This window comes from Salmo salar, chromosome 02, assembly GCF_965601325.2.
Source record: "Salmo salar chromosome 02, fSalSal1, whole genome shotgun sequence".
Taxonomy (NCBI): domain Eukaryota; kingdom Metazoa; phylum Chordata; class Actinopteri; order Salmoniformes; family Salmonidae; genus Salmo; species Salmo salar.
In genome coordinates this window covers 29,031,515-29,047,003 of record NC_138292.1, presented here as the reverse complement: position 1 = coordinate 29,047,003, position 15,489 = coordinate 29,031,515, and the positions used below count along the sequence as shown (strand labels likewise).

The following is a 15,489-nucleotide window of genomic DNA, read 5'->3' as shown; positions in this document are numbered from 1 at the left end:
TGAGAACCAACTTGGCAGATTTTGCAGTTGTGCGATTTTTTTCATTGTTTCCATTGCCACATAAACTCAGTCAAACCCTGATAAAGTATCTGAAATGAATTAAAATAGTACTTGATCCCAGGTCTGCTGTACTGTGCAGTATGTTGTGTCCAAGCTAGGCTAGAGGGGACCAGGGGAGCACCAGGCTCGGAGGCTAAGCCCAGCCTGCACAGACAGCACCAGACACTAAATCAATGTTCTTATTGCAGATCTCCACAACACGGTCTAGGGAGATTTGATGAATTTAGACAGTATTTGTTCAAGGCCTCTCACGCAAGCATGCATGCAGGCACCACAGCAGTTGTATATAGTTTATTCTTCATCCTTCCTTCAAGCCTTGTCGATCGCTCTCTCTCTCTATATCATGTGATTTCATTAAATGAATTGTTCCATAGTGCTGTCTTTAAAAAACGAAATAGAGTATGATCACAAAATAAACCCATGTAGCATGGTAGAAAACTAATTACTTTAGTGGAAAAAATAAATGATGTTTCTAAATATTAGCACAGGGCTAATTTAGCTAATGGTCTTCACAGTAAATGTTTCTTTCATCAACAAATATAAGCATATTTGACATGTTTGTTTTATCAATAATATATTTCACAGCACATTAGTTTTGTGGATTTTGTAATAGATGTGAATTTAGCAGAATATTTCTTGATGGTAAAAAGGCAGTATAGTATGGTAGTACAGTGCAGTTATGTGTGGAGGTTGTTTATAGGAACATCAGTGTGTCTGATGTAACACTATTTAATATCCCATCAAAAATGTCATATCATTTTACAGCACCATGAAAAAACATAGGGGTTATGTGTTAACCTCTATGGGACCGGCGGGACGAATTCGTCCCACCTACGTAACATCCACTGCCAGCCTGTGGCGCGATTTTCAAAATCTTCAAAATCCTATTACTTCAATTTCTCAAACATATGACTATTTTACAGCCATTTAAAGATAAGACTCTCGTTAATCTAACCACACTGTCCGATTTCAAAAAGGCTTTACAACGAAAGCAAAACATTAGATTATGTCAGCAGAGTACCAAGCCAGAAATAATCAGACACCCATTTTTCAAGCCAGCATATAATGTCACCAAAACCCAGAAGACAGCTAAATGCAGCACTCACCTTTGATGATCTTCATCAGATGACAACCCTAGGACATTATGTTATACAATACATGCATGTTTTGTTCAATCAAGTTCATATTTATATCAAAAACCAGCTTTTTACATTAGCATGTGACGTTCAGAACTAGCATACCCCCCGCAAACTTACGGGGAATTCGCTAACATTTTACTAAATTACTCACGATAAACGTTCACAAAAAGCATAACAATTATTTTAAGAATTATAGATACAGACCTCCTCTATGCACTCGATATGTCCGATTTTAAAATAGCTTTTTGGTGAAAGCACATTTTGCAATATTCTAAGTATATAGCCCAGGCATCACGGGCTCGCTATTTAGACACCCGGCAAGTTTAGCACTCACCATAATCATATTTACTATTATAAAAATGTCATTACCTTTTGTTGTCTTCGTCAGAATGCACACCCAGGACGTCTACTTCAATAACAAATGTTGGTTTGGTCCAAAATAATCCATCGTTATATCCGAATAGCGGCGTTTTGTTCGTGCGTTCCAGACACTATCCGAAATAGTAAAGAAGTGTCGCGCGCTTGGCGCAATTCCTGACAATAAAATTCAAAGTATTCAATTGCCGTACGTCGAAGCATGTCAACCGCTGTTTAAAATCAATTTTTACGTCATTTTTCTCGTAGAAAAGCGATAAAATTCCGACAGGGAATCTCCTTTTCGGCAAACAGAGGAAAAAATCCCAAAGGCGGGGGCGGTCGGGGTCACGCGCATAAGCTAGTGTCTCTTGATGGGCCACTTGAGAAAGGCGATAATGTGTTTCAGCCTGGGGCTGGAATGACGACATTCTCTTTTTTCCCGGGCTATGAGAGCCTATGGACGACGTGGGAAGTGTCACGTTAGAGCAGAGATCCTTAGTAAATGATAGAGATGGCAAAGAAGTTCCAGAAATGGTCAGACAGGCCACTTCCTGTAAAGGAATCTCTCAGGTTTTGACCTGCCATTTGAGTTCTGTTATACTCACAGACACCATTCAAACAGTTTTAGAAAATTTAGGGTGTTTTCTATCCATATGTAATAAGTATATGCATATTCTAGTTACTGAGTAGGAGTGGTAACCAGATTAAATCGGGTATGTTTTTTATCCAGCCGTGTCAATGCTGCCCCCTAGCCCTAACAGGTTAAAAGGTTCCAAGTTAATTCCATGATAAATGTGGATCTGTCTCTGCAAGATAAAAGCCCTGGGTACATACAGTAATTGACAAAACGTTTCCTACAGTATCCTCCGTCTATAGCTCCAGTGTCTGTACTGTAATGTACTGTACTGTAATGTACTGTACTGTACTGTACTGTGTGAGTTCTCTGCTGTGGGGAGCCCGTGGCAGAAGGTATGCCTTATGGCTGGTTGAGGAGAGGCTCTCCGAGGCCCTCTGCGGCAGTTGGCCTTCTGTCTGTCTGTCAGAGCAGAATCTGTTGCCGCCTCTGTTCTCTTCTCTTCCCTCTCTTCTCCTCCCTCTCTCCTCTCCTTCATCTCACCTCTCCTTCATCTCGCCTCTCCTCCCTCTTTTTCTCCCCCTCTGCTCCCCCTCTCCTCCCCATCTCCTTTCCCTCTCCTCTTTCTCCTCTCCTCTAAACAGTGTCCTCGTCCTCTGGTGGGTTACGGACAAGTCGCCACAGAATCCCTAATGCACTAACAAAGACAATGGCACTCAGAGGGTGGGAGCGATTAATCCACTTAGACTTTTGCTGTGTGCATTTCCACGATTACAAGGACGGGTCCAATTCTATTAACCGTGAGATTGTGGTTGTAGCAGGGAGTAGAGAGGTAGACCGTGAGTGCAGATGGTCGGTTAACATTCTTAACCAGAGGCATGGAGGAAATGTGTTTTGATTTAGCTTCCTCTCTCTTTCAAAGGTGTTTGTGTGTACTGTAAAATATGCCCACCATTACAATAGTAGATGAAGACAATCTCCTCTCCTGAAAATATTTTAAAAAAACACCCCATCAATCAACCATCCTCGCTACAGTTACAGTAGTTGCTGGAAGTGGCAGTGAGTAGCCGTGAGTATGTGGCATCCACTCAGCATGAAATGTATCTTACTGCACCATTCAACAATTCAACTGTACCAATAACCATTCAACTGCACCATTCAACCGTTCAACTGTACCATTCAACCATTCAACTGTACCATTCAATCATTCAACTGCACCATTCAACAATTCAACTGTACCAATAACCATTCAACTGCACCATTCAACCATTGAACTGCACCTCTCAACCATTCAACTGTACCATTCAACCATTCAACTGTACCATTCAACTATTCAACTGTACCATTTAACCACTCAACTGCACCATTCAACCATTCAACTGCACCATTCAACCATTCAACTGTACCATTCAACTGTACCATTCAACCATTCAACTGTACCATTCAACCATTCAACTGCACCATTCAACAATTCAACTGTACCAATAACCATTCAACTGCACCATTCAACCATTCAACTGCACCATTCAACCATTCAACTGTACCATTCAACCATTCAACTGTACCACTCAACCATTGAACTGCACCATTCAACTGCACCATTCAACAAATCAACTGCACCATTCAACCATTCAACTGCACCATTCAACTGCACCATTCAACTGCACCATTCAACCATTCAACTGTACCATTCAACCATTCAACTGTACCATTCAACCATTCAACTGCACCATTCAACCATTCAACTGCACCATTCAACCATTCAACTGCACCATTCAACCATTCAACTGTACCATTCAACTATTCAACTGTACCATTTAACCACTCAACTGCACCATTCAACCATTCAACTGCACCATTCAACCATTCAACTGTACCATTCAACCATTCAACTGTACCATTCAACCATTCAACTGCACCATTCAACAAATCAACTGCACCATTCAACCATTCAACTGCACCATTCAATTGCACCATTCAACCAGTCAACTGCTCCATTCAACCATTCAACTGCACCATTCAACAATTCAACTGCACCATTCAACCATTCAACTGCACCATTCAACTGCACCATTCAACAATTCAACTGTACTATTCAACCATTCAACTGCACCATTCAACCATTCAACTGCACCATTCAACAAATAAACTGCACCATTCAACCATTCAACTGCACCATTCAACTGCACCATTCAACCATTCAACTGCACCATTCAACTGCACCATTCAACCATTCAACTGTACCATTCAACCATTCAACTGCACCATTCAACAATTCAACTGCACCATTCAACCATTCAACTGCACCATTCAACTGCACCATTCAACAATTCAACTGTACCATTCAACCATTCAACTGCACCATTCAACCATTCAACTGCACCATTCAACCATTCAACTGCACCATTCAACAAATCAACTGCACCATTCAACCATTCAACTGCACCATTCAATTGCACCATTCAACCAGTCAACTGCTCCATTCAACCATTCAACTGCACCATTCAACAATTCAACTGCACCATTCAACCATTCAACTGCACCATTCAACTGCACCATTCAACAATTCAACTGTACCATTCAACCATTCAACTGCACCATTCAACCATTCAACTGCACCATTCAACAAATCAACTGCACCATTCAACCATTCAACTGCACCATTCAACTGCACCATTCAACCATTCAACTGCACCATTCAACTGCACCATTCAACTGCACCATTCAACCATTCAACTGTACCATTCAACCATTCAACTGCACCATTCAACAATTCAACTGCACCATTCAACCATTCAACTGCACCATTCAACTGCACCATTCAACAATTCAACTGTACCATTCAACCATTCAACTGCACCATTCAACCATTCAACTGCACCATTCAACAAATCAACTGCACCATTCAACCATTCAACTGCACCATTCAACTGCACCATTCAACCATTCAACTGCACCATTCAACTGCACCATTCAACTGCACCATTCAACTGCACCATTCAACTGCACCATTCAACCATTCAACTGTACCATTCAACCATTCAACTGTACCACTCAACCATTCAACTGCACCATTCAACTGCACCATTCAACAAATCAACTGCACCATTCAACCATTCAACTGCACCATTCAACTGCACCATTCAACCATTCAACTGTACCATTCAACCATTCAACTGCACCATTCAACAATTCAACTGTACCACTCAACCATTCAACTGCACCATTCAACTGCACCATTCAACAAATCAACTGCACCATTCAACCATTCAACTGCACCATTCAACTGCACCATTCAACCATTCAACTGTACCATTCAACCATTCAACTGCACCATTCAACAAATCAACTGCACCATTCAACCATTCAACTGCACCGTTCAACTGCACCATTCAACCATTCAACTGCACCATTCAACCATTCAACTGCACCATTCAACAATTCAACTGCACCATTCAACAATTCAACTGCCTCATTCAACAATTCAACTGCACCATTCAACCATTTAACTGCACCATTCAACTGCACCATTCAACAAATCAACTGCACCAGTCAACCATTCAACTGCACCATTCAACTGCACCATTCAACCATTCAACTGCACCATTCAACCATTCAACTGCACCATTCAACTGCACCATTCAACCATTCAACTGCACCATTCAACCATTCAACTGCACCATTCAACCATTCAACTGCACCATTCAACCATTCAACTGCACCATTCAACCATTCAACTGCACCATTCAACAATTCAACTGCACCATTCAACCATTCAACTGCACCATTCAACTGCACTATTCAACCATTCAACTGCACCATTCAACCATTCAACTGTACCATTCAACCATTCAACTGTACCATTCAACCATTCAACTGTACCATTCAATCATTCAACTGTACCATTCAATCATTCAACTCTACCATTCAATCATTGAATTGCACCATTCAACCATTGAACTGCACCATTCAACAATTCAACTGCACCATTCAACCATTCAACTGCACCATTCAACCATTCAACTGCACCATTCAACCATTCAACTGTACCATTCAACCATTCAACTGCACATTCAACAATTCAAATGTACCGTTCAACCATTCAACTGTACCATTCAACCATTCAACTGCACCATTCAACCATCATTTCAAGACACTAGAATACATACAATACTGTAGCTGTTGACAGCTGACACAGAGGAGTCACATCACATGGAAAACCATTTTGTTTCTTGTAATTCAGAGCAGTGAGCCCAGAGCATTGTGTATAATGGTTCACTTCCTGCATCAATATTGATGAACAGAAAGCAAAAGAAACACACACACACAAACACATACGCGCGCACACACGCAGGCACGCACACACACACACACACACACACACACACACACACACACACACACACACACACACACACACACACACACACACACACACACACACAGTGTAGGTTTCCAAGGTGATCATAAAAAATTGTTGATAGAATTGATGACATGCAAGGCAGCACACTGGGGTGTAATGCATTTTAAACAGACACAATCATCTCAGATTGGCCACTTTGTCATCAGGCAGGAATTTGGTAATTGCTGGCAGCTCAACTAAAACAAGTAGAATCAATATCAGCTATGAAAAAGGGCGTTGAAACAAAGACAAAATATGCTCTGTTCTGGAGCTACTGGGCTTAATGTGACCCTCGGCATGATTAAAGGACAGACAGACAAGCAGCATGAACACTCAGAGGCTATGTATCAGGCTACACTTTAACTGTGGCTAATGCATGGTTGCAGCAGTATGTGATGTCAATAACACAGCAATAAATGGTTAGTGTTCAGACGGTTGGTTAATTGAGGGAGGAAGCCGTTGATTGACTCGCTTGAGTTGCACACTAATGTGTTGATATGAATATGTAAGTACTTTAATTTCCGTGTGTGTGTGTGTGCGTGTGGTGATTACTCACAGGCTCTGTCGCAGTTCAGCAGTGTCTCTGGACGTTCCTAATGATTGAAGACTCTTCTCTAATGTTACAACTGAGATGGGGAGGAACATATAGCATTGTAAACATCAAAGACGTTCAAGTGCTTTTAGAGTAATATATCAAAAGTATAACAGAAAAGACACACACGCACGCACACACACACGCACACACACACACACACACGTACACACATAAACATATATACAAGACTCACCATTTGCATTGATCTGGAAAATGTTGGAAGAAGTCTCTTGAAACATGTCTTGCAGCTCTGAGGAGCTGACCTGTGTTGCTTGGAGAAGAAGACATGATTTCAGTTCAATGGAGCATGATAAAAATACACTAATAACAAGGCAGATATTTGAGATAAAACACAACAATGTTCTATCATGAAATGTGTTACAGTGAAGATGGGGTTTAGCCCTGTCCGGGACTGTAATCCGGGTCCATCGACTATGAACCAAACACCTAAGGTAACTGCTAAATAGCCCTGAGGGAATGTGCACTGTTATCCTAATGACCTGAAGGTCATGGACATGTCTTTGCCACTTCAGTAGTCACGACAGGTAAGAATATTTATTTATTTTTTCTAATAGCAGTGAGCAGGATGTACATTGCTGTGAGTCGTGAGTCCAGCTGATGGGTTATGTGGGCAAGACTATTCTCCCTGATCAAAAGGACAGAATGTCACAGAGCAAGAACGCCAGAAAGAACTGATCATTGTCAACTGGGGAAAAGCAACAGCAGTAGAACATAGAGGCACACAGAAAACACAGGCCAAGGTCTGACTCTGTCTAATTCTGACCCCTAAAGTTACTGCAATTGAGTAATTGGAAAGTTATTTTTGGACATTTTTCTCCAACTACTACCAGTAGTGTTTTGGCAGGTGTAAAAATGACAATGGGTGGTGGGGGATTACTGGATGGAATGAAAAGGTATGGGAAAAGAAAGAGGAAGTATGTTGAACTTGCATATTGTACTGTATAAGTATTGTTCCATTAAGCTGTGCTCTATAACCACAACTGAGGCACAGAATAACAAAAAAGTTTGCAGTTCACTGAGACATATGATCGTCACGTCTGCATATTAAGGGTCATTCACTTGATTTAACAAACTATGGACAGTTTGCTGTGGCGGAAAAAATAGGGATTAAGTCAAACGTACACGCTACATGATAGCGATACATTTTCAAATGGTGTCATTTTTCAGTTCAACGACCTTTACTTCCCCTAGTGTGATCTACATTCTCCCGCCTTCGACACACGCTTGTCCAGTTCTTCCCATCGTTATGATAAATGGCGGATGCTCAATGTTCATGCTACTTCACATGGAACCATCGCTGTCTATGTGGAGGAACTCAGAGGGCATGGGGGCTGTGCATTGGCAAAGTGGGTGGGGTTATATCCTGCCTGTTTGGCCCTGTCCGGGGGTATCATCGGATGGGGCCACAATGTCTCCTGACCCCTCCTGTCTCAGCCTCCAGTATTTATGCTGCAGTAGTTTATGTGTCGGGGGGCTAGTGTCAGTCTGTAATATCTGGAGTATTTCTCCTGTCTTATCTGGTGTCCTGTGTGAATTTAAGTACGCTCTCTCTAATTCTCTCTTTCTCTCTTTCTTTCTTTGTCTCTCTCGGAGGACCTGAGCCCTAGGACCATGCCTCAGGACTACCTGGCATGATGACTCCTTGCTGTCCTCAGTCCACTTGGCCGTGCTGCTGCTCCAGTTTCAACTCTTCTGCCTGCGGCTATGAAACCCTGACCTGTTCACCGGACGTGCTACCTGTCCCAGACCTGCTGTTTTCAACTCTCTAGAGACAGCAGGAGCTAGGAGAGATACTCTCAATGATCGGCTATGAAAAGCCAACTGACATTTACTCTTGAGTTGCTGACTTGTTGCACCCTCAACAACTACTGTGATTATTATTATTTGACCATGCTGGTCATTTATGAACATTTGAACATCTTGGCCATGTTCTGTTATAATCTCCACCCGGCACAGCCAGAAGAGGACTGGCCCCCCCTCATAGCCTGGATCCTCTCTAGGTTTCTTCCTAGGTTTTGGCCTTTCTAGGGAGTTTTTTCTAGCAACCGTGCTTCTACACCTGCATTGCTTGCTGTTTAGGGTTTTAGGCTGGGTTTCTGTACAGCACTTTGAGATATCAGCTGATGTAAGAAGGGCTATATAAATACATTTGATTTGATATAAGTCATCCCTCTCCTCGCATCAGTGACCCAGTGTTTCACACTCTGCTGATGGAGGGATAGAGGGAGAGATGGAAGGATGGAGGACTACAGAAGGGTGACACAAGGTCACCCAATGATACGGATGGTCAGTGCGATTTCAGGGGGGACATTGATTACTCTGCACCATTCCACCCACTGACCAGTGGCATTACCCTGGTCTCTCTTCTGTCTGTTCATCCTTGTATGACATCTGATTAGGCTTTGTTTGTCTCTGTGAGTATGTGAGTGTTCATATATGTGTGTGGGTGTAACGTCTCAGACTACACTCGGTTGGGCGCTTAGCTAGTTGGGTTGGCTTAGCTAGTTGTGTTTGAGTGTGTGTGTGTGTGCATGCTTATGTGTAGTCAGGTCTGCAATGTGTGTGTGATGTCTGACGACGCCCGGTTCACGGTAGAATGAGTAGAATTTGTGTGAGACAGATATCGTGGCAGGCTCAGCCATCCACTGCAGACTGCTGTGTTACATAAATACCCCCCTGCTGGTGGGGAAGCGGTAGCACGACGGGATCACTTCTAAACCCTTTATCTTCCACCACCTGGATCCAGCCCCACTCTATCTTCAATTATCGCACACACACCCACACACACACCCACACACACACACACACACATGCACACACAGTCACATGCACACACAGACACAGGCACACACACAGAGACCTGCTTCAAAACAGCACTCCCATATGAAAAGATATGCAAATACAGCGCCTTTGGAAAGTATTCAGACACCTTGACTTCTTCCACATTTTGTTACATTACAGCCTTATTCTGTATTAAATAAATTAAAATCTCAGCAATCTACACACAATACCCCATAATGACAAAGCAAAAACATTTTTTTTTTAAACATTTTTGCAAATTTTTGTATAAAAATAAAACATAAATACCTTATTTACAAAAAGTATTCAGACTCTTTGATATGAGACTCGAAACTGAGCTCAAGTGCATCCTGTTTCCATTGATCATCCTTGAGTTGTTTCACCAACTTAATTGGAATCTGCCTGTGGTAAATTCAATTGACTGGACATGATTTGGAAAGGCACACAGCTGTCTATATAAGGTTCCACAGTTGACAGTGCATGTCAGAGAAAAAACCAAGCCATGAGGTCGAAGGAACTGTCCTTAGTTTGAAACCATCAAGAGTCTTGCTAGAGCTGGCCACCCAGCCAAACTGAGCAATCGAGAGAGAAGGACCTTGGTCAGGGAGGTGACCAAGAACCCGATGGTCACTCTGACATAGCTCCAGAGTTCCTCAGTGGAGATGGGAGAACCTTCCAGAAGGACAGCCATCTCTACAGCATTCCACCAATCAGGCCTTAATGGCCAGACGGAAGCCACTCCTCAGTAAAAGGCACATGACAGCCCATTTGGAGTTCACCAAAACGCACCTAAAGGGCTCAGACCATGAGAAACAAGATTCTCTGGTCTGACAAAACCAAGATTGAACTCTTTGGCTTGAATGCCAAGAGTCACGTCTGGAGGAAACCTATCACAATCCTTACGGTGAAGCATGGTGGTGGCAGCATCCTGCTGTGGGGCTGTTTTTCAGTGGCAGGGACTGGGAGACTAGTCAGGTTTGAGGGAAAGATTAACGGAGCAAAGTACAGAGACATCTTTGATGAAAAACTTCTCCAGAGCGCTCAGGACCTCAGACTGAGCAAAGGTTCACCTTCCAACAAGACAACGACCCTAAGCACACGCAGGAGTGGCTTTGGGACAAGTCTTTGAATGTCCTTGAGTGGCCCAGCCGGAGTCCGGACTTGAACTCGATCAAACATCTCTGGAGAGACCTGAAAATAGATGTGCAGCAACACTCCCATCCAACCTGACAGAGCTTGAGAGGATCTGCAGAGAAGAATGTGAGAAACTCCCAAAATACAGGTGTGCCGAGCTTGTAGCGTCATACCCAAGAAGACTCAAGGCTGTAATCGCTGCCAAAGGTTCTGCAACAAAGTGCTGAGTAATGGGCCTTAATACTTATGTAAACGTGATATTTATGTTATATTTTATTTTATAAATTATCAAACATTTCTAAAAACCTGTTTTTGCTTTGTCATTAGTGTAGATTGATGAGGAAAAAAACGATTTAATCAATTTTAGAAAAAGGCTGTAATGTTACAAAACGTGGAAAAAGTGAAGGGGTCTGAATCCTTTCCGAATGCACTGTATACAAACTTTAAGTCATGAGCAAACTCTCTCCTTCATTTTCACTCTATTTACCTATCACTATCTGACACAAACACTTGCACGAACACATGCGTATGCACGCACACACACACACACACACACACACACACACACACACACACACGACAACGACTAGTGGAGGGTATCTGACACAGTCATTACTCTAGTGTCCCCATGTCCCCGCAAGGTGGTCTTGGATTCCTGGCGGCTACACTGGACAGTGTCCTGGCTCTCTGCCTGACAAGCTGGTACAGAAAGAACAAGGGATGGAAGGAGGTGGAGAGAGGAAAGGAATGGAGAGGAGAGAATAGAGAAGGGTGAGGCAGGATGAAAGACTAAAATAGGGATAGAAAGGTAGCCAGGTCTGGGAAAAATGTTAGATAGGCATTTAAAAATGTTTCATGTGTTTAATTGGGCCTTTTTTCTTCCTCTGTCTACTATTTGTCTCTACAGTGCTTTGGAAGAAGTCTGAAACAATAATCACGTCATAATGTCTAGCAGATCTACATCCAACTGCATCACTCAGCACAATCTCCATAAAGAGAGTGTAAAGGGAAGTGATTAAAATGTGTCTTCACACTGCAGTACGACAGGTTGAGAAATGCTGAACAACCGATACAGAAACTGCTGACTTCTCCCTACACACGCAAACATGCAAAACACACACAGTGCTACAGTGATGAATGAAAACCTCAGCAACACGCGAGAGACAAATTAACATCCTGGCCTTTGCAGAGTCGCTTGTCGATACGGCAAATGCACTATCTGCAACACGTTCAATTATACTCTCAAATCAGAGAGCAACTTAATCAAAAGCTCCCATCTAATTATCTTCGAGGTCAGCAGCTGTCGTTCCACTGTGGAAACTCTTCCTAAAACAGGGCCAGGCTGGGCATAGACCCACTGCAGAGGAAAAATAGCTTTTTCTCCTTTCTTACTTCGTCCAAGTCCCAGAGGATGGTAGCTTCCAACTTCTAAAGACTATTTCAGTATGTGATGCCTTTTTATACTTACACACAAATAGTTTTGTTTGAGACAAAAAGGACGCCAGTTCTTGATTCTAGCTATCTAACCTAGGTCAGGTAATTCTCAGATAATTCTCACAATCTCGTGTTAACTCCCGTAGCTAACTTGGTTTTTAGCCTTCCGGAAAATCTACTGTAAGTTTAACAATCAAACAGTCACACTACGCAACTACACACAGACCATGTTGGGTTGCCATAAAACACGCTATAGCCTAGCCTGCTTACACTGCAGTTGCTATAACAAAGTTCATGCTAGGTTTATTTTGGGGCATGATGTGAGCAGGCCTGGAGATACAGTACCTGGAGTGACAAGCCAACAGAAACACACAACAAGCATTAAAGATTCACTGTTTCAACATAACTCTACCCTCCACCCCCTTCAGAGTGATCTCTTCTCCTCTGTTGGTGTGTTCCAGTCAGAAGACATTGACAATGCAGGAGCACATTCAATGATGATCATGAAAGTGTCTTCTTCTCCTGTTCCAAAATAACAGTGCATTTAGCCAGAACACCATGCTGTTCAAGCCTTGCTGTTTGCCAGGAAGTCTGATGATAATAGTCCCTTTACAGTTCTCAATCACTCACCCACTCCCCCGTCCATAACAAATTAACAACGTTGGCAAAGATAAAACACAGGCAGCAAATACAACTATTTTCCTGTGAAGTAGCCAACAATATATCTTCAGCAACTCAAAACATGAATTGCGTCACACTCGTAGCTGATATTTCAGATATCCATATACTAAATACATTGAAGTTGGAGAGGCGTCAAATGCCCACTAAAGCTAAATATAGTTCTAATGGACTTTCATAAATGCACTGAGAAATTGTTATGAGTGTGAGCCTCTTCTGCCATCTGGTTGGTACTAACTGGCTCTCTTTCCCCTGAATTAGACTGATGATGCATCATCAATGTTGCTGTATGATGCACAGTATGCAACTACACAAATATGTGTGGGAGAATCTCCTATCCATACAGTTGCCTTCTGTAGCCCTCTAAAAATACCATCGTGAATATGTTCTGATGCAGTGAGAGTCTGACGTAAAGCTTGACCTTTCGAATGCTAATTACAAATATATCTTTCACAATACCTTCTTTCATACTGATGTTGATTATTTCAAAATGTTATTTAAGCTAGATAAACACATTTAATTATTTGTGGTGATTCACCATTGGAACTTTGTTAGCATGCATGATTATGTTTCATCAATCCGACAAAAGAAGCAAAACAAACAACCTTTAACTTACTCCCACAACGTTTTCCAACTCTTGAGCAACACCATCTCTTCCCAGCTGTACGGTATTCTACCATTCTAGTTCTAGTAATATTCTAGTTCTAACCTGAATACGTGACCCCAGACCACTGCAACCAATTCACTCCCAGCGGCTCCAATGATATTGTCATGGCTGCTCAGCACACACCCCACTTGGGCCACTTAAGGACCCTCAGCGGTACCTGTGGCTGGTAGAGTGGTCTCTCATCAAAGTCTCCTCCCAGACAAACAGCTTTCCATCCCAACCAATCCTAATGACCAGGGCTGGGGCTGTGGAACAGAGCATTAGAGGGGTCTAACGAGACAGGTCTATCCCAGGGTCAGGCCCAGAAAACAGGGAGAACATGGCGAGAAAAGGCCGAACCAACCTGGTGTGTGCTGCCGGACCAACCTGCGGTTCTCTTCATTGGCATTACAACTGTTCAAACACACACACACCAGGAACAGCAGAGCACAACGGGCAGGTTTTCTCCACAAGCGGACAAAGGAGAGTGCCTCCACTTTTTGACCACAAGCGATCGAATAGAAGAGATTGGAGAATAAGAGTGAGTGAATGTTCACGAGAGATCACAGACAGACACTACTAGGAGTTTGATAGACTAAGCACCCACCCGGGGAGTAGAAGAGGAGAGTTGCATATATGCTGGAAGGGCTTGAAAGGTTTGGCAAGAGAAAGGAGGAGAAAGATTATCCTGACTGACAGCTCCATTAGAGACTCTACCTGGGCTTTGATCATTTCCTGAGCCCGCTACACAGCTCAGTCAGTCACACACACACACACACACACACACACACACACACACACACACACACACACACACACACACACACACACACACACACACACACACACACACACACACACACACACACACACCCGCGCGCACACACACACACACACACACACACACACAGCTCAGTCGGCGCAGGCAGCAAGCACCAGAATCCACAAACAGCAAATCTGACAGGCTCCGGCCTGCTGAAATGGCCCCGTCTTCACTGTGATCAAAGCTACTCTCTCTGATGGCACAGGCCCCCATCTGTCTCCCCATAACACTGAGGCTGCCAGTCTGCTCTTTATACACTAGGGAGAGAGGGAGGGGAGGTAGAGAGAGGGAGCGAGAGAGAGAGAGAGAGATATGGGGAAATAAAGAGAGAGAAAGGGGGAAAGAGAGAGTGAGATATAGGGGGAAAGAGTGAGATAGAGGGAGGGAGAGAGAGGAAGCGAGAGGAGAGAGATGGGTAAAAGGAGAGAGAGAGGGAGGGAGAGAGATAGAGTTGGGGGAAAGAGAGAGAGAGAGAGAGAGAGAGAGAGGGAGATCGGGAGAGAGAAATAGAGAGAGACAGAGAGGGGGGAGAGAGACTGTCACTGAGTGAATGTGAACATTTCTTTCTCCCAGTTTTACAGTATGTAGGAGTTAAGAGACAAAAGAGCTTGTTTGATGTTTGTTTGTTCCTGTCAAATTCATCTTACTTCACTAGGTATCTGAGCTACACCATAATGCCTTGTACTAGCAACTCTTACTGGAGTGTCAGCTGTGATCACTGTTAGAATGAACTGTATAGCACAGGAACAAAAGTATGAATACATACACAGAGCATATCAAATATAAAGAAGCACACACGTGCGCATTCTCACACACACACACACACA

At 43.0% G+C, this 15,489-nt stretch overlaps 1 protein-coding gene across 2 annotated transcripts in view; it reads right to left on the bottom strand.

The window, feature by feature from the left end:
* The window catches only part of LOC106579417 (t-SNARE domain-containing protein 1), a 126,181-nt gene that overhangs the window by 85,307 nt on the left and 25,385 nt on the right, over positions 1 to 15,489 (bottom strand). For both annotated transcript variants that reach the window (XR_006760537.2, XM_045701587.2), the window contains exons 3-4: positions 7,321 to 7,398; positions 7,089 to 7,158 (exon numbers count right to left, since the gene is read on the bottom strand). Coding sequence is in view for 1 of the 2 variants with exons in the window: in XM_045701587.2 (XP_045557543.2) it covers positions 7,089 to 7,158; positions 7,321 to 7,398 (148 nt within the window). In the remaining variant the exon portion in view is untranslated. The remainder of the gene's footprint in view (positions 1 to 7,088; positions 7,159 to 7,320; positions 7,399 to 15,489) is intronic.